The 20779-nt window shown below is 42.6% G+C and overlaps 1 protein-coding gene across 3 annotated transcripts in view; it reads left to right on the top strand.

Annotated features, from left to right (window-relative positions):
* The window catches only part of NIBAN1 (niban apoptosis regulator 1), a 128420-nt gene that overhangs the window by 88710 nt on the left and 18931 nt on the right, over positions 1 to 20779 (top strand). For all 3 annotated transcript variants that reach the window (XM_070396909.1, XM_070396906.1, XM_070396907.1), the window contains exons 6-9: positions 8437 to 8552; positions 15054 to 15158; positions 15460 to 15622; positions 17736 to 17923. In XM_070396909.1, the coding sequence (XP_070253010.1) occupies positions 8437 to 8552; positions 15054 to 15158; positions 15460 to 15622; positions 17736 to 17923 (572 nt within the window). The remainder of the gene's footprint in view (positions 1 to 8436; positions 8553 to 15053; positions 15159 to 15459; positions 15623 to 17735; positions 17924 to 20779) is intronic.

The raw sequence follows: 20779 nt of genomic DNA, 5'->3' as shown, positions 1-20779 counted from the left end.
CAATGTGAACCTGGCCAAGTCATTCCACTGTCTGCCTTGACTTGTGGAAAACATGTTCCCATAGATGCGGATAAGACTAGGCAAGGTGTTCTGAGCTCACAAGATGAAGGTCACCCGTAGATCCGTCGGGGAGAAAAAAAAATCCCTAATATTTTTGTGTGCTCCAGTAACTGATTATACCAAGACCCAAGAGAAAGTGTCATCAAAAATAAAGGACGTCTCTGTGGCTAGAGGAGCATCTCTCTCTTTATTTGAAAACTCAGGCTCGCTTCTGATTGTGTCCAGGCTTTGTGGTAAATGTTTGCCTGCAGGGAGTCAGCCACACAACTCCCCACAATGTCAGCGGGAGGCACATGACCCAATTTCTGTGGTCTGAGCTGAAAGAGCGCCTGAGTGTGTGCAGTCCCACAACTGCCTGCGCAATTACATAGTGAACGCTTTTTCAAATTCACATTTTAAAGAGGAAATTAGATTGTTTTCATTTGTTTTGCTTAGGTTTTATGGTATCATTTATTTCCCCGCCCCCCTGAGGTCATTTCAAGCACCATCTCCACAAATAGTTATCAGGCGATTGAGATTTATCTTAGAATACAAATCTCACCCATATAAAGCCATATATTTGACCTGGGATGATAGGAGATGATTGGTCCTGTCCTTATTGTCTCGATCTAACTCTGCCAAGTACACAGGGAGATAGATGAACACTTCCAGGCTGATGGATGGAAGGCCTATTTGACCAACACAGCTTCATGGTGTTTGGAAAGAAGCAAGTATCCTCTCATCCCTTATCTGAAGTCTGAGAACACCATCCTTACTTTGGGAAGAGATGGGAGCATGGGTCATTGTCATTTTTGTAAGGCTTTGAAAAAAAACTTTAGGCAAAGGAAACTGCTAGAGAGAAGAAGGCTGCCACAGAGGAAATACAGGCCACATATCCACTGAGTACCCAAAAAGGGAAGATGAGACCCACCAGGGTTCCATCGGAGGCTGTAGGTCCGGACAATGATGATCGCTTCTGAAGTGAGCGGGGGTTCCCTTCCATGGGCAGAGTTCTGGTTGTTTGGGGTAATGTCCTTAGGAACCTGCCCGAGGTTCCTGTCTGCTTATCCACATACCTCTTGATAAAGCGTCATCATGGTACTATTTTCATATACCACTTGGAGTAAGTACAAGGGTTCGTTTGTGTTAAGTGGGTGAGCAGCCAGAGGGGACATTTCTTAACCTGATAGTGAGGGACTGAGGTCATTAACACTCAAAGCATTCAAGAGCCATGGTCTTCTATTGTATCTTTTCTATGCATTTTTTTCTTCTTCTCAAAAATGTGGTCTGTAAATCACCTGCAACCGAATCACCTAATGGGCTTGTTTAAATGTAGATTCCTTGGTCCAGTCCTAGACCTGCTGAATATGAATGTCTGGGGCAAGGTCAAGAGTCATAGTTTTAACAAGCACCATAGTTCTGATAAGCATTTCCTCTCCCCCTCAGGAGAGGGGTGGACTTTTGACATCCCATTAGAGCCCTTTTCACTCGATATTGAGTCAAAATCTGCCACACTCTACTTTGTTTGTTTGTTTGTTTTGCTTTTTCACCATTATTTATAATGATAACTAATATGTTTTTTCTTATTTCTCCCCTGTATTTTTATTTTTAAAATAAAAAAAATTCAGTTACAGTTGACATTCAATATTATATTTGTTTCAGGTATATAACACAGTGATTAGATATTTATGTAATTTATGAAGTTATTCCCCCAATAAGCCTAGTTGATACCCATCTGACACCATGCATAGTTATTACAATATTATTGACTATATTCCTTGTGCTGCACTTTACATCCCTGTGACTATTTTGTAACTTGTACGTCTTAATCCCTTCCCCTTTTTCAAGCGATCCGACTCTAGGATCTGAATTTACAAGGAACAAACCCAGTCCTCTTTTACATTGCGCATCTTCCCATCCATGAAGATCTCTTCCCTCAAGGCTGTGAGATTCCTCATTCACTTGATTTTCTTCTGGAGTACTCTGCCTTCTTTTTTCTTTATTTAAACATTTTTTGTAAAATATTCTGCTGCTCAGAGGAGCGTAACTCAGAATCCATCTATGCCTATCCTTGCCCTTGTTATTTACACTCCCTTTCCCGTGGCTCATCCTCACCTGCTTTGTGTACAACTGTATCACACCACTGACTCACAATGAGCTCACAGTTCAGTGAAACCCTGGAGTCATCCGTTTGTCTGTCTGTTTATTATATTTTCCAAGCAATTGAAAATGTTTAAGGAAAGTGCACTAGAATTTTTCCTTTGGGAAAGCAGTAACCTCAGCCCTTTAGCCAGACCTACCATTTAGGTTGTTTAATCCTCTGATTTTGTTTATTTCCGTTTTCAACCAATCTAAATTTTTTCAGCATGTCAATCAATATCATGCAAGACTTTAATAATTGCCCTGCTAAAATCTAGATATAGGATGTCTCCAACAGCCTTCTAGTCTACCAATCTGGTATGTCTACCTAGAGAAAATGAGGTTAGTCTGCCTTCACCTGTTCTAGTAAACACCACTTCCTTTTCTCTGTTGACAAACAGTCTTTGATTGTTTATTGACAAGTCAAGAATTCATGAGATGCACTGCTCTTAGCTGGCTGAGATGTGCAACATTTTCCTATGCGGTCGAAAATTTCTATCAAAGCAATATGTTTGCTAGAAACCTCCATTTATTTGTGAAGTCTTTTCTATTCTCTGCATTGAGTTCTTGTTTCTTTGTATTCTCACCTAGAGCAGTGGTCGGCAAACTGCGGCTCGCGAGCCACATGCGGCTCTTTGTCCCCTTCAGTGTGGCTCTTCCTAAGCTTAGGAGTACCCTAATTAAGTTAATAACAATGTACCTAGCTATATAGTTTAAGTTTAAAAAATTTGGCTCTCAAAAGAAATTTCAATCGTACTGTTGATATTTGGCTTTGTTGACTAATGAGTTTGCCGACCACTGACCTAGAGCAATACCATTATAATCCATCCGAGGGTCCATGAGGTATATGTTTTTTGTTTTTCTTGGTTTATGCCCTTTCTCTTTGTGGTAGGTCTGTGTCCATTAACACAGATATGATTTGGTCAGGAGATGAATACTTTAGTAGCTTCCAAAATGCAATTCAGGGACTTCTAAGTAATCCTGGGGCTTGTTCTCATAAGGGTTATCATTTATAAATGGCAATAAATATTTGCTTAGGTGGGTCATGAATAAATAAGATTTTTAATAAAAACCAGAACTTATATTACCATTTCGTTAAAATGGACACCATTCATTTTTAATTCCAGTGAGGGAGTTTTGTGTTGTGTTATTTTTATTTATTTATTTATTTATTTATTTATTTATTTATTTATTTTTGTGTGTGTGTTGTGTTATTTTTAATAATGTCATGTCACAATCCGTCTAGCCTTCAATCTACTCACTCATGAAATGAGTAGTTTGAACTAGATGATTCCTATGGTATACTCAGATTCTAGAATTATATGATTCTAAGCTTTAAGAAGGAAAAGAAAGTTAAAATAATTTAAAAACCAACACACACACATACACACACACATGTGCCTGTGCTTGCATGGAAAACATGAAATCTGAATAAGGTGGTTAGATTGCAACCATGTCAGTTTCTTGTTTGTGCTATTTATACTGTAGTTTTGCAAGATATTCCCATTAAGGGAAACTGGGTGAAAGCATTAGAATATCTGTATTTTTTTCTTATAAAAACATGGGAATCTACAGTTTTCTCAAAATAAAAAGTTTAGAAATAATTAAACCATAGAATGTTATAACGGGACTTTGGAAGTAAGTAGGCCTTACTTGATCCTCACACTAGCTTAAACAAGTTACTGAACCTTTCTGAAACTCAGTTGCTTTGTCAGCCTTAAAGTGGGAATAATAATTCCTACCCAATGGATTGTTGGAAGGATTTTATGAGACAGCGTGTGTGTAAGCATCTTGTATGGCTCATACTCCATGATCATCTTCAATAAATGTTAGTTACTCTCCCCTGTGCTTCTCTCCTTTGTTTTAGGGAAGAAACTAGGACAGTCAGCCTTGCTGTAGCTCTCCTAGAAAAGACACATGACCTGAAGCGAAAGATAGTTCAGAAGCATACATTAGTGAGATGAAGCCCATAGCAGTGTAGTGAGTAACGCTGTTACATAACTTCTACAAATCACCAGGCAGATCAGCTAACATGGTTTGGCGTGGCTGACCGATAAAATAACAAGGCAGCTTCCAAACCCAGCTTGAGTTGGGGAATCCTGACAAAGGAACCAGTCAAAATCCAGGATGAATACATGGGCCTTGGAGCGCTGGTGTTTCATTGGACTCAGACATGTTGTAAATCTATTTCAGTGGAAAAAGCAAAAGCGATTTCTCTCTGGCTGGTCCCCTAAATAACTGTCCCCATGGGGCCTAGAGCAGCTTTCCTTCCCTCGAAAAATCCTTAATCATGTCTCCCGAATATGAGTTTTCCAGGCAGCTGCACAGATGAGAAGGAAGGAGAGACGAGGGAGAGATGAAGGAGAACAGACGTGTGCTGGTCCTGAGGATGTGATTGTTGATTGAATGGCCAAGATGTGTCTCCCACATGTTTTCCTAAAATGTTTAGACTTTCCCAGGGCTCCGTCCTTGCCCCTGTCCTGATGAATGTTTTTATCAGTGAGATGGTGAGGAACACAGAAGGCAATCCTGCCAAATTTTTTATGATACCAAGGTGAAAGGGAGTTTGGGGACAGAATTACAATTTTTTAAAATAATTTTGGCAGGTTCTGAGCTGATCACAGCAAGCTGTAATTTAATAGAGGTGATGTTAAAACCTGTACTTCAAAATCAAAAGCAAAGTACAGGTCAGGGAAGGCTTAGATTGAGAAGGGCTGTTGTTTTTTCTTAACGAAAAAAAGGTATAAGGATTGTATTTGACTACAGAAAGGTATGATTCAACAGTATGATGTGTTTGTAAAAAAGAGGTTAGAGACCTGAAAAAGGAAAATAATCCTTCTACCTTACATAATTTGCATTAGTAAGACAATACTTGGTGTGCTATATTCATGTTGGGGCCAAATTTAAGAAAGATATTGATAAATTGGAATAGGTCACTAAGGGAAAGAAGGAAAAAGAAGGATCAAATTAAAAATCCAAAAACTACATTCTTTAAAGAATGGTCGAAGGAAAATAAGGCTATTTAGCTGTCTTTTACAGTAACCAAATGGAAGAAGAATAAACATCTATTTTGCTCTGAAGGACAGAAATGGGATTAATGAGAGAGAGAGTTCATGGAAACAGATTTTGGCTCAGTAGAAGGAAATCTTTTCAAATAATTAGAGCAGTTCAGTGAAAATGACTATTTCATTTAAATTGTGAGCTTCCTGTCACTGGAAATATTCAAGCTAAGGCTGGATGAGTGTCTGTCTGGAATTCTGAAGGCTCCCAGCATTGAACAAGAGCCTGGGGTCGGTGACCTTTAAGACCACTTCTAACTAACTCCCAGGGTCTATAATTTAAGTAAGCATGAATGCCAAGGTCACTTATGACATGCCAGAGCCACTTTTTCAGCTCTTGGCTCCGATTTGGACCAGCTGTGTGACCTTCTGCTAAGAACTGAACCATTTCTTCTTCCAGTTTCCTCATCCATAACATGAGGGAGCTGGATCGAATGATGTTTGAGTCCTCCCCGGCACATCTGTCCCCTGAAGCACCCTCATGATGACAGCGTGTTGGGAAAGTAGAGTTTGAGCTGATATTTGCCATTTGTTGAAGTCCATTTGCAGGGAGAAGGCTTTTAAAAACCAAAAACCATTGTTGATTGTGGGGCTATTGAACTAAAGTCTCAATTGCTTGTTGGCAAGAGAGTGGGTGATTGTGATCCTAGAATTTGTTCCCATGAGACCTGTGGCAGGAAGTCGATCAAGTAACTGATAATCTGGTTCCTCTCAAGCACCTGTACTTTCTGGCCGCGTTCAGCAATGCCTTTGCAAACAACTTGAGAGAAATGAAGATCATATTACCATCGCAATGGAGTTCTATTTTGCAAAGCAAACCTTTGTTCTTTATTTCCTCAATGATCTGGCTGTTGCTGTTGAGCTTTGTTTATAATCCTAAGAGCCAGTATCCATAAAGCAACTTACCATGTGGCAGAGACTGTTCTTAAAGTTTTATATAAATTAATTTAATCAGTTTATAAACTGAAAATCTAATGACGAAGCAATAGATTAGATCCTTTCCCCTATGGTTAAAGAGTAGCTAAGATCCATTAAAGTCTGTCTTCATGGTAAAGAGTCCAGAATTCAGATCCACACCCTCATTCTTTTAAGCTTCAGTGCTGATGTTCAATTACTATAATTTCCTCTGTGGTCCATTTGATTAACAATACTTTCCTTCTATGCCTATAGTAAGGTGTGCTAGCCTCCACTGCTACTACATTCTAGCTCTTCCATTTATTCTTTGACTATTCTCTGACTCACACATTATTGTCTCAAATCCCATTTCCTCACTTATTTCCCCCCCCAAAGATCTTTAAAAATGGGGGTGTCATTATTTGCTCTGATGTAGATATAAAAAGTATGGACAGGCCTTGGACAGGTAGCTCAGTTGGTTAGAGCATTGTCCCAATGCACCAAGGTTGTGGATTCAATTTCTAGTCAGGACACATACAGGAGGCAACCAATGAATGCATAAATGGGAGGAACAACAAATCTCTCTCTCAAATCAATAAATTAAAAAAAAATTAAGTATGGACAGGATTTCAAATACCTCCTCCACTTACTGAGATCAGCAGGGGAAGAAATAAGTAAATTTATGCTTATTGTAAGGATGGGAGAATTTAAAACTCCATTCCCAGGCTCTCGGGTCTGGCAATACTCACTGCATCCAAGTACCACATTTTGTTCCATCTTTTTGTTTCCTTAGGTTGGAAATGAAAACAGCTGTTAGAAATAAGAGCACATGAGTCAATCTTGAAACTCAATGTGATAATTACAGTTTCCGTCTCAGTTGGTAGAGCCCCTCCCAGTGCACTGAGCCCAGTATCACAGCCCCCTTGCTGTCAGTTTTACATACCAAGACCTTAATTGTTGTTTTCCAAGCTTTTAAGATTAAACACTAAATCAGTTGCCAAACCAGAAAAAATAACAAGGAAGAAAATACTTCAATTTAAAAACTTGATTCTTAGGACATGGCTTTTTTTTTTCTGATTTAGATTTTGACCAAAATCTCTACGTTGATATAAGAAATGTCAGTTACTGTTTCACATTTTTGAAGATGGAGCTTCTGGACTTCTTGGCACCCTCCCTGTGAAGAATTTTGCTTGAATTCTTCCTTCCTTCCTTCCTTCCTCCCTCCCTCCCTCCTTTCTTTCTTTCTTTCTTTCTTTCTTTCTTTCTTTCTTTCTTTCTTTCTTTCTTTCTTTCTTTCTTTCTTTTCTTTCTTTCTTTCTTCCTCACCCAAAGATATGTTGTTGTTGTTTGATTTTAAAATGAGACCAAGGGGGAGAGAGAAACATGGATCAGGAAAATGCTCTAACCAACTGAGCCACCCAGCTAGGGCCTGCTCGGACTCTTTATAGAGGCGATGCCTTGAATTTCATTTTCTCTTTCCCACGTCCCTGAGGTTTAGAACCTAATAAGCCAATCTCAAAAGAGTCATCCACAACCTATTAATTGATTGTGACCTTTCAGAGCAGATTGGTCCTCTTTTAGTTCTGTTCAATCCCCGTATGAGCCACTCAGTCCTTGACTGCCTAAGGCTCTGAAAGTCCCCCATGAATCAGCTGACCAATGTAAGATTGCCCTGCAAATGCAGAACACATTGTGACCTACAGAGAGAAGCAGGAGGCAAGAAACCAGGCCCTTTGAATTGCTTCACTTTGCCCACTTTATTTCTCATTCTACAATTTGATTTCTTTGTTGTGAGATGATGTTATTTTTATAATTCATTTCCCTGCTAAGGTATCTATAATTTTCTGTTATCATTGTGGACAAGAGCTGGTTTTATGTGTTGAAAATTGTTTTGGTCAGTTTGGAGTGCTGTAACAAAAATACCATAGTCTTGGAAGTCCAAGATAAGGTGTTGAGGTAGGTCGTGTACAGACAGCAGGTGCCTAGGTGCCTGAGAGAGGGAAGCAATGAGAGAGAGAGAGAGAGAGAGAGAGAGAGAGAGAGAGAGAGAGAGATGCTTCTAGTTCTAACCAGTACACTCAGTAATTGATAGAGTTAATCAGCTAGTCTGTTGAGCAAGTAACATGATCTGTACCTGCAAATGAACTTTGAATTCAGTACTTGCTTAATTTTTCTGTGTCCCATAATTCTGCTCCTTATAATATTCAGGTAATGCTGGGTAGAATGCTGAACCATTACACTTAGAGAACCACGGACAGATGTAAAATATTTTTCTTTGCTAAATGCTCTTACCTCTTTCTTTTAGATTACATGAAGCAGACAACGTTCGAAGCCCAAGCCTTTTTAGAAGCCGTGCAGTTCTTCCGACAGGAGAAAGGCCACTATGGCTCATGGGAAATGATGACTGGGGATGAAATCCAGGTAACACGGAGCTCAGAATTTTGAATCTGGTTTTCTGTCTGGGAGGTGGGAGGCCAGGGTCATAATAAACAATCAAACGAAGAAAGTTATAAGACGGGGAAGATGTGGAACCAAAGACCATTTCTCTCATTGTCTAGAACAGTGATGGCGAACCTATGACACGCGTGTCAGAGGTGACACGCGAACTCATTTTTTTGGCTGATTTTTCTTTGTTAAATGGCATTTAAATATATAAAATAAATATCAAAAATATAAGTCTTTGTTTTACTATGGTTGCAAATATAAAAATATTTCTATATGTGACATGGCACCAGAGTTAAGTTAGGGTTTTTCAAAATGCTGACACGCCAAGCTCAAAAGGTTCACCATCACTGGAGAAGCTTTTGGTCAGCACCCACTCCGAAGACCACCAGACCAGACATGAGCTAGGGCAGCCAAAAACTGCAAGGGCAATGGGAAGAACTACTTCTACTTTTTTGTATAAAAATGATTATTCTTTCAGATGACCTTCTGCTTCCAGAGGAGAAGTTAATGTGAACAGCATGGTTGAGTGCAAAGTGTGTGGTGGGGATTTGGGGCAGCAGACTTGGGTTAGTTCGATCTTGCCAAGTTATTTAACCTCTTTCAGTCTCAGGTGACTCTTCTGAAAGAAAGATAATGTTTGCCTTGCAGGGTTGTAAGAATTAAATGAGATGTTTTGGGAAAGTATTTGGCACACAGTTGCCTTTATCTTTTAAATGACTTATAAATGAAGTGATTAAAGGAGACACATTTTAAAAGCATGAGACAGTTTTCTGTATGTTTCTAGTTTGCCATTCTCTGTGGTCCAGTATAATTTTCCATGACCTTAATTAAATGCCAGTCATGGGCTAAGCGCCAAGACTTGGTCCCTGGGGCATTGTTACAAATCTCCAAGGCAACCATGCTTCATGATGGGAGCCCGTCCTCCATGAGGACGCCAATCACAGGGCTGATTCGGCAGGAAGAGGAGGCTGGCTATGGGCCTTATTTAACTAGAGGCACACAGAGTCCATGAATGGTTTTCTTTAATTTCCCCTCATCTCCCAGAGGTGCCTCTTTTGGGACCCAGTAAAATGTGTTATTAGGGAACAATATTTGGAAGATGCCAGATGGTGCCCTGCCTTTGTATAGTCATGAAACATCCAAAGCTGAAAACGCTTTCACATGAAGATGGAACTGTTTTTATTGTTTCACCATGTGACTCCGAATCTTCTCCTCCTTCCTCTTCTTCTTCTGTGGGATTCTAAATTCTTTTTTTTTTTAAATATATTTTTTAATTGACTTCAGAGAGGAAGAGAAAGATAGAAACATCAATGATGAGAGAGAATCATTGATCAGATGCCTCCTGTACGCCCCCTACTGGGGATTGAGCTCATAACCGGGGCATGTGCCCTGACTGGGAATTAAACCGTGACCTCCTGGTTCATAAGTCAATGCTCAATCACTGAGCCACACAGGCTGGGCTAAATTTTTTATTCCCCACCCTGAGATTATTCAAGAACTTTCACCAATTCTTGGTTTCTGATATTTTGGGGAAGCACATCTTTTATAAATCTGAGAGGATTAAGGACCAACCATACTTATGCCAAAAATAAAACAAAAGCATAAGGGGAGGCTGAAGTACTTGACCCTGATTGGTCTGTCATATGAACAAACATATTGAATAGATGCACCGATATTAAAGTGCCCCTGTGCAATACTTTTTTATGTTCACAGCCTAATGCTATCTGTTCATCTTACCAATCTCATGAGGTGGGTAGAGCAGTTATTATTATTTTCATTTTGTAAATGAGAAAACTGAGGGAGGCCTGTAGCAATTAAGTGACTTGCCCGGTTTTTTCATTCAACAACTGTTTGTGGAGCCACCGTATGCCAGGTGCTCTGCTGGGTGCCAGTGACCCAGGGCTGGGCAAAGCAGAACGGTCGCTGTCCTGTGGAGCTGATGGGTTCAGGGTCACCTGCTAAGGGGACAATGGCCAAGGCAATGACAGCTTCTGACTCCTAGTCCAGTGAAAGATCAGCACCAACCGAGGGAATACACTAACTCACAAAATCAGTGAGCTCCTTGCTTCAGGCTGTGCCACTTGCTTCATTTTTTTTCTTTCATTTGCAATCTCATGTCAGTCCACATTCCTTCCCCATGCCATTGAGAGCAGGCACTTCGTAAGTCCTTCCTGTGGGTTGACTATTGAGTCTGCTGTGTTTGCTTTTGTTGACTTTCAGCTTTTTGCTTTGGGCTGATACGTGCAGAGTGCTCTAGGGCGTGAGGGAGCTAAATGACTCATCCCCTGCCCTGCCAGTGAGGCAAGACCTACCTAGAAACATCCAGAGAACGAGGCAGCCTTCGAAGTGTGGGTGGGTGCATATGTGGGGCTGTACATATATGGGCATCTTAAAGCATCAGCAGAGAGCAGTCATAGGAAGGTGCTAATGTGGAAGTATAAAAATACCCTAAGGGGAAAAACAAAACCCATGAAAAACCCGAGAAGAGGTTGGTAAAAGCTGGAGTTAGCGCGTGACCCAAGAGGTTTGGCTCCCCGTAGAATCTGAGCATCTTTGGTGAAATCATAGACTCATGAAACGTGAGTGTTGGAGGGGACTTTCCAGATCATTTGTCCCGGACCCTCCAGGAGAGAGAAAGAACCTCCAGAGATGTTAGTTGGCGGAAGTCACAAAGCCCATCTGTGACAGAAATGCCTTTTGAGCCATGTCAGGCTCTCCCTGGAGAAGCCGGTGAACGGTAATGGCTTCCAGAACTTTCCTGGGTGGGGCCTGGTGAGGGTAAGCTGCACTGTAAGCTCTTCTACACAGAGCTGGAGCAATGTCTGTCCTCAGACGCACAGAAAAAAGAGGTCGGGGGCCCAAAGCAGCTGCCCAGTAGTTGAAGGATGAGGTGTGGCGTTACTGGGTTTGGGAATATGACATCTTTTATTTAAAGCACTGGGCTTATTTGCATTGTTTCTACTAAGAACTTAGTCATAAGATTGTTCTAACCCCCGCTACCCTTGGGGCCTGTATTCATATGTTCATCGTTGTTACACTATTATCTTCACAGTCATGACTCACACAACACGTTTGGCAGGTCCCCGTGGCCATGGTTATTTTAGGCAAGTGTCCAGGCAAAGCAGATCTCTCAGAATAACTTGCCTGACAGGCTATTAATACAGAATATTAATATAGACAAAAATACAATGGTTCCCCCTTATCTGCGGTTTTGTTTTCCAAAGTTTCAGTTACCTGTGGTCAACTATGGTCTGATACTGAATGGAAAATTCCAGAAATAAACAATTCAGCCAGTGTGGCGCAGTGGTTGAGCACGGACCGATGCACCAGGAGGTCAGGGCTCAATTCCCGGTCAGGGCAGTCAGGGCACATGCCTGGGTTGCACGCTCGATCCCCAGTCGGGGGTGTGCAGGAGGCAGCCAATCAAGGATTCTCTCTCTTCATGAAAGTTTCCATCTCTCTCCCCCTCTCCCTTCCTCTCTGAAATAAATTAATAAAACATACTTAAAAGAAAGAAAAAAGAAATCAGCAGTTCATAAGTTTTAAATTGTGCACCATTCTGAGTAGCATGATAAAATCTCTCACAGCCCTGCTTCATTCTGCCTGGGAGGTGAATCATCCTTTTGTCCACCGTCTCCGCATTGTACATGCCACTCGCCCAATAGTCACGTAGCAGCCACCTCCGTTATCGGATCAGTTATCAGAGAGAAAGATGAGAGAGAGAGACCACATACACATAAACCCTTATTTACAGTATATTATGATAATTGTCCTATTGTATGATTAGTGATCGTTATTGATTTCTTACTGTGCCTAATTTGTAAATTGACTTGATCACCGCTATGTATGCATTGGAAAAGACCGGCTGTATCTAGGGTTCGGTGCCACCTGCGGTTTCAGGCACCCACTAGGGGTCCTGGAATATATCCCTCCCGATAAGGGGGCACCACTCTATCTGTACAGCAGTGAATATATCTTCTACTTGTCAGCATCAATGTATCAAATGAGGTCATGAGGGAAAGCATTTTGCAGAATGTAAGGGTTTTGTTATTTGGGATATTTATCATTTGCCTTTAAATGATCAGTGGGCCCGAGAAAGCAGCATTGCCACAGAATAGGGCGGCTAAAATACAGGAAAACTACCTACATTTTTTTAGGCCTTGTCCATAGGTTTCGGGGTTAGAGGAAGAGATACAGGTGGGCTCTGCACCCAGAGGCTCTGCCCTGCCCTGTGGCCATCCCTCGGCCCCTGCCCTGGCAACTCCCATACCCTCCTTTTTCCACTAGATACAGTGGGGTCTTGACTTACGAGTGTCCCGACTAACGAGTTTTTCGAGATATGAGCCGTCTCTCGGCCGATTTTTTGCTTTGAGTTGCGAGCTAAAATTCGGGTAATGAGCCAGTTTCAGATACCCCACCGCTAGTTGGCGCAGCGAACGTCACAGTGAACGCCACATCAGCCCAGCATCACGTGTCTCACTCGTTCACTTTTGATTTGACGTACGAGTAATTTGAGTTACGAGCTCCATCACGGAATGAATTAAACTCGTAAGTCAAGGCCCCACTGTATATTTCCTTTTCAATTGCTGAAGTTATAAAATAGAACCAACTTTCTTGGAACATTACCTGGGAAAGACTAAAAGAAAACGCTAAGCCCACCCCAATGGGGCATTCCTTTACTGTGTGACATTTCCCCTTTCATGCTGATGTGCAGATTGAAATCTCTGCAAAACTTTGCAATCTGTGCAAAAAGATGAATCAGGGCAATTAATATCGTTAGGGCAATTATCTCGCAGTTAACACTTTTCAGCTGAGGTAATATTTCCCGCTGATTTTAAGTTCTGGCTTCAGTCTCCTCACGCTCTTAGCTCACTCTCCCCACGCCACACTTTCATCACTCTTGGGCAGATGTGTTCCAAACAAGAACTGACTCCGTTGAGCAGGTGGGGAGTGTGGGGTGGGGGAAGAGGGAGGGTCCATGGATCATTAATTACCAACTTGAATCTCTAGCTGTTGGATCTGCAGCTTCCATGGCGTTTGCACATGTTAACTTCCTAAAGATGCTGGTTCACCTTTTGAACTCCCCTAGAGAATGGTTAAGAAAGGTATAAACGTTCCCCCCTCCCCGCCCCCCAGTGAATTACCAGGACTAGGGGAAATCCTCTCTCCATCATGCTCTTCGTCACACCACCGATTTCCACGTCTCAGATGACGGGCCCCCACTTCCTGCATTGGCCCCCGCAGCCTTCTCTCCCAGGAACCCACCGGTGCGGGGGACTGACGGCTGGCTTGCCCACCTCCACGCTGGGAGAGCTCCTCCTAAGTTCAGCTGGACCATCACACCCCGCTGTAGCAGCCCTGGTGAAAGGCAGCGTCCAGTGAGCTCATGAGGATTCCCACCAGCATGAGGCTGGGCGATGACCTCAGAGAAAATCTTTCTTAGTTAATTCCCCAAGTTTAATTTTAATTTCTATGAGGTCGATTATTTCGGACAAATATTATTTTCAATTCAGAGTGCAGATGTCAAATGATTCTGTACTTTTGTGCCTGCCTCCATTCCCCAAATGACTTGCGTTGGGGTTTTTTTTTTTTGTAAATCTTGGTCTGCAGCCGGATGCAGTATCGAGAGTTGAAAGCTGAGCTGTGAGCCCTGAGAGACGCAGGGCAACGTGAATTCGAACAATCAGGTAGCTCCAAGTGGGGGGTATGGGGATGGAAAGAAGAAGGGCCGGTGTACTTGGAGTATGATGTGGGGACCTGTGGAATCCCGCTCAGATTCAGAAGAAACAATTTCATTGAACCAAGCAAAATTCTAGAAGAGACTTGGGAGCACTTTTAAAAATCACCTTGAAAATGTTAGACACCCCCTGCCCCCCCCCTCCCCGAAACACACACTTATATGCTGCTCATCCCACAAATGTCTAGTTATTCCTAAGTGTTTGTGACTCCCTTCTTTTTCTAAACTTGAAAGAGAATGGAGGTGGGGTTCAGGGAACAGTGAAGTCAAAGAGCGTGAAGACACTTCGAACCCGAGGGAGTCTGAGGAGGAACGATGGTTTCGGGGGGGTACAGACAAGGACTCAAGCCACCACGACCAAGCCTGTCCCCTTCACAGTTTTCCTAAGGATGCCCTTATCCAGAATTGAAGTGTCCCCTCTCTTCCCAAATGCGTTAGCTTCTTCCGGTTTTCGACAGGAGAAGTTTGATTTGAGGAATTTGTCCTTTCTGATGGGGAAACATTAGCAGGAGTTATAGTTCCTTGTGGATGTTTATGAATGTTTGCCCTCAGAGGTTGTCTTCATTGACCCAGAATGAAACTGTTAACCTAGCAGGTTTCATGTAGCTCAGGACACCCCCCCTCCCCCAAAGCAGCTGCGATGGGGATGGCCAGTTGTGACATCTTCGGTTGGCGTGATGCTCAGTGTTTGCCGTTACCAACTAACGGACGGGGGGCTGTCTTCCTCTTCTGCTCGGCAGATCCTGAGTCACATGGTGATGGAAGAGCTGCTGCCAACCCTCCAGGCAGACCTTCTGCCTAAAATGAAGGGGAAGAAGAATGACAGGAAGAGGGCCTGGCACGGGGTAAGGGATGGCATTGCTCGGTGCTCCTCAAAAGACACATTCCTGTCCCTTCTCTTTTTAGGGAACCTTTTTCTTGTTTAAAAGCTAATTCCTTCCCTGGCCTACGTCGAGTCTGCTCAGTCTCACTGAAATGAGGACTAATCCGAGCAGACTCTAGCTTGGGAAGAAACATTCGAACGAATGTGTGTGCAGTCTTGTTGACGTTGTGGTCATCTGTGATGAGCCCTCCCCCCCTGTACTTGACTCCGTCGGGCTCTGACACACCACAGAGCCCCGATTGATGTGTTGACCCCTGTTGCAGCTCCTCGAGGAGGCCTACAACCTGGTTCAGCAGCAAGTTTCAGAGGGATTAAGTGCCTTGAAGGAGGAATGCAGAGCTCTGACCAAGGGCCTGGAAGGAACCATCCGTTCAGACATGGATCAGATCGTCAACTCGAAGAACTTCCTAACTGGGAAGATCAGAGGTCAGTGGAGATTCTCCACGTTCCTGCCAAGGACATAAGCTGTGCATTGTGGGTTGCATCGCACCCGCCTTGCATCCTGACTGGGAATCAAACCGTGACTTCCTGGTTCATAGGTTGACGCTCAACCACTGAGCCACACCAGCTGGGTGCAAGTCATTTTTAGAAATCATAGATTGTTTTATATTTGAATCATGCCATTGGGTGAAAGGTTTTTTTCCCCTAATAATTCTATGACCTGCTTAATATTTCATATCCCAAATATTTACAAGTTATACATAATATTAATAGTATTGGTCATCTTAGATTCTCAGAAAAAGAGGCAGTATGACCCTCCACACTTCTGTGAATTAGTTCTGAGAATTGAAATAAGAATGTGACCATTATTGGCACATAACTTGTAAGCAAGTTATGTGCCAATAAAAACTTAAATAGACTTGAAGTTCTGTTTCTGCATATTAGGACGTGACCTTGGTCAAGCCATCTAATATCTTCAGGCCTCTATTTTTCCATATGTAAAATGGAGGATTGGCCATTCAGATGAGTGTGTACTTCCCTCTTCAGTTCTGTGATGCAATGACAAGGCCATGTGACTTACCTAGCTCCTCAGAGCTAGCGTTCCAGTCCATGGAGCGAGTTCAGGCCTCTTCCAGCTCAGGTTTCCTTCACGGGATCACTGATTCCAAACCTGGCCCAGCATGAGAATTACCTTAGCCCCCTTGTCGGCAAACTGCAGTTCGAGAGCCACATGCGGCTCTTTGGCCCCTTGAGTGTGGCTCTTCCACAAAATACCGACTTCTGCGCATGGGCCACGAAGTTTCAATCGCACTGTATGTGCGTGCCCGCACGTGGTATTTTGTGGAAGAGCCACACTCAAGGGCCAAAGAGCCGCATGTGGCTCATGAGCCGCAGTTTGCCGACCACTGCCTTAGCCCTTAGCAACAACAACAAATAATAATAATACAGATCTCCATGGCCCAGCCAGACTTCCTAAAGCAGAATCGTTACTATGCTCTTCCTCGTCTAAATCAAAGGGCAGCATTTGCCTCTGGGAAGTGGGAGCATGGTTATATTTTTTCCATCTTTCTTTCTTTTTTTAAGTATATTTTTATTGATTTCAGAGAGGAAGAGGGAAAGAGAGATAGAAACATCAATAATGAGAGAGAATCACTAATCCATTGCCTCCTGCACATCCCTCACTGGGGATCGAGCCCACAACCGGGCATGTGCCCTGACCGGGAATCAACTGTGACCTCCTGGTTCATAGGCCGACGCTCAACCACTGAACCACACCGGCTGGGTTTCCCATCCCTCTTACAGATTTTTGTGTTCTCTACGTTTTTGTCACTGCACATGTTGTACTTGATTATCAGAACAAAAAATAATGCTTTTTTAAAAATTGGGGGTGGGAATGGGATGTGGGGGGGACAAACTGAAAGGAATTTGTTTCTATTTGCCCAAGAAATGACTGTACTTGAGTTTTTAAAAGTCTCTGGAGAAGGCAAGAGGGGAATTGAATTATATTATATTGATTGACTCTTAGAGAAATTAATCAAAACTATAAATTGTTGTACACAAATAATTAATCATTATGTTGTACACCTGAAACTAATATAATGTTTTATGTCATACCTCAATTTTTTAAAAAATCTTAATAAATTTTGATTTTAGAAGGAAACTATGTGTACAGGGGTGGGCAAAAGTAGGTGTACAGTTGTTCATATGAGAAACACAGTTTGTTTTTGTATTATTATTATTTACTCTTGTATTATGTATTTTTCCATATGAACAACTGTACACCTACTTTTGCCCACCCCTGTATATAATGACAATGATTGACGATGTCTGGCATTTTCTTTTTTGTATTAGACACTGCACGCTTATAGGGACCAAGCAGAAAAACGCATTTCATCCCAGGGCAGAGGAAAGCTCGGGGGAGGGGAGACATTCTGGTGAATGCGGCCCAGGCCTCGCTGTGCTGGTCTGTCCTGCCCTGTGAGCTTGCCTTGGCTGTTCAATGGCTCTATGGGGCAACTGCCCAGCCCGGGCCTGGGTCGAGTGCCTTTGAGTCCACTTTCGCCCTAAGTCGCGGTTTCCTGGCTATTTCCTGCCGCAGGGATGGTGGCCCAGCCCGCGGAGAAAAGCTGTGCGGAGAGCGTGCAGCCGTTCCTGGCGTCCATTCTGGAGGAGCTCATGGGACCGGTGAGCTCAGGATTCAGTGACGTGCGCTCACTCTTTGAAAAAGAAGTGGATGAACTTAGCCAGAACTTCCAGACCAGCAAAGACCATGCCCAGCTGAAGGAGGTAGGATGTGAAGCCAAGGAGTTCGGAGTGGGGCTGCCTCTTCCCTCGGGCTTTATCTGCCTTCATCTAGTCCAGTGGTTCTCAACCTTCCTAATGCCGCGGCCCTTTCATACAGTTCCTCATGTTGTGGTGACCCCCAACCATAAAATTATTTTCGTTGCTACTTCATAACTGTAATTTTGCTACTGTGATGAATCGTCATGTAAATATCTGATATGCAGGGTGTATTTTCGTTGTTACAAATTGAACATAATTAAAGCATAGTGATTCATCACAAAAACAATTATATATGTGTAAAACAATTACATATATGTAATTATATATGTGTTTGCCGATGGTCTTAGGCGACCCCTGTGAAAGGGTCGTTTGACCCCCAAAGGGGTCGCGACCCACAGGTTGAGAACTGCTGATCTAGTCTGTCTTCCATTCATCCAACAACCCATTCATCCATCCATCTACCTGATTTCCTTTCTTGATGGTTTCTAGTTGCAAAAATAATGAATCACCCATACCCACCCAATCCTAGCCCACCCCTAGCTCCTATACCACCTCCCCTCCCAACTCCCTGAATTAACTAATACAAGTAGCTTAGAATGTGTTTACACACACTTTTCCCTTGTTCATACAATTATATATGCATACAGTCTCATTTATATAAATGCTGTTTATTGATTTGTTTGTTGCTAAAAATATAGATTCATGACATAAACCAGTGTTTCTCAAAGTGTGGTCCCTACATCAGCAGCAGCAGCAGCACCTGGCTGTTAATCTGCAAATTCTCAGGCCTTCACCACAGATCTGCCGAGTCAGAAACTCTGGGCAGTGTGTTCTAGGAGACCTCCAGAGGCCCTGGTGCACCCTAAAGGGTGACAGTCACTGACAGACATGACTGGTCAACTTGGTTTTACACTTGACACATGATGGACATCTGTGCAAGTCAGTGGATAAGATCAGACACGTCTCTTCCTTTTCCTTTCTTATTTCTCTGTGCATACACACACGTCATTGTAGATAAACAAGATCATTTTGTATATATTCTGAGGTTTCTTATCGCAGCCTTCTTTTTAAACTGGCCTTTACTTTTCCATCCTCCCCCACACCTCCCACCTTCCCTCAAGTATCTAGAGCAGGGGTGGGCAAACGTTTTGACTCGAGGGTCACAATGGGTTCTTAAACTGGACCGGAGGGCCGGAACAAAAGCATGGATGGAGTGTTTGTGTGAACTAATATAAATTCAAAGTAAACATCATTACATAAAAGGGTACGGTCTTTTTTTTTTTTTTTTTTTTTTAGTTTTATTCATTTCAAACGGGCCGGATCTGGCCCGCGGGCCGTAGTTTGCCCAGGGGTGGAACACCTCAGCATGTGCCATTCTGAAATTTTCCCATGCTTCTATAGCGTATAAAACACACACATTCATGGGCTACTTGTTGTGATTGCTTGGTCTTAGAAAAATGGGATTATGTTATATAGACTGCTTATCAGTATTCTTATTCAAAAATGCCTCATGAAACTATTTCCAATTTAACTGTTGTAGCTCCAAGTCGTTCATTATAATGGCTGCATAATATGTCATGTGTGATTTATTCAACCATCCAGATGTTGCTGGCATGGAACAAAGCTATGACAAATAACCTTATTAAAATATTCTTTTTTTTTTTTTTTTAATATATTTTATTGATTTTTTACAGAGAGGAAGGGAGAGAGATAGAGAGTTAGAAACATCGATGGGAGAGAAACATCGACCAGCTGCCTCCTGCACATCTCCCACGGGGGATGTGCCCGCAACCCAGGTACATGCCCTTGACCGGAATCGAACCCGGGACCCTTCAGTCCGCAGGCTGACGCTCTATCCACTGAGCCAAACCGGTTTTGGCTATTAAAATATTCTTACATGTTGATGCTTTCCTTTCTATGGGATAGGTTCCTAGGACAGGATTTCTAGGTCGAAAGGTAGGCTCATTCCTCATGGTAAGATGCTGCCATTTGCGTTCCCTAAAAAGTATTTAAAATTTACATTGCCGCCCATTGTGTGTGGCAGAGGACTTTCTTCCTCATAGTCCCCTCGGAGATAAGTGTTATCACTAGTTTAAACTTTGGCCAATCTGCTCGGAGCAAAGTGGTGACCCATGTTTCCTTTCTTGTCTGCCTAATCGACGTGTCTTAAAAATAGTCACATTGCATAGTGTGTGATGAGGGGCAAGTTCTACAGCGTGGTTTTGATAATTAATTCCACATTAGTGGAGCTCTCTGTAACTCCCTTCTCAAAGGGAGTAATATTTTCCCATTACAAACACCAAGAGAATGGGGTTTATTTATTTATTTATTTACTTACTTATTTATTCCTCACCTGAGGATATGTTTTTATTGATTTTTTAATGTATTTTATTGATTTTTTTTACAGAGAGGAAGGGAGAGAGATAGAGAGTTAGAAACATCGATGAGAGAGAAACATCGATCAGCTGCCTTCTGCACATCTCCTACTGGGGATGTGCCCGCAACCCAGGTACATGCCCTTGACCGGAATCGAACCTGGGACCTTTCAGTCCGCAGGCCGACGCTCTATCCACTGAGCCAAACCAGTTTCGGCGTGATTTTAAAGAGAGAAAGAGAAATCGATGTGAGGGAGAAATATCAATCGGTTGCCTCCGACATGCACTCTGAACCCATAACCCTTTGGTGCAAGGGATAACACTCCAACCAGCCGAGCCATCAGGCCAGAGCTGGGCCATCTTTAAATTTCTGCTTAGAGAAATCTCAAAATCGAGATTTTTCCTCTTTCCTGTGACCTGAAAGTGAGACAGTATATCCTATATAATCCACACTCACTCCTGTACTCCCCCAAATCTCTTTAGG

The sequence above is a fragment of the Myotis yumanensis genome, unplaced genomic scaffold (genome assembly GCF_028538775.1).
Source record: "Myotis yumanensis isolate MYYU_CA2020_CCGP unplaced genomic scaffold, mMyoYum1.0.hap1 SCAF_17, whole genome shotgun sequence".
In the NCBI taxonomy this organism is placed as follows: Eukaryota; Metazoa; Chordata; class Mammalia; order Chiroptera; family Vespertilionidae; genus Myotis; species Myotis yumanensis.
This window is presented reverse-complemented; position numbering and strand designations above follow the sequence as displayed.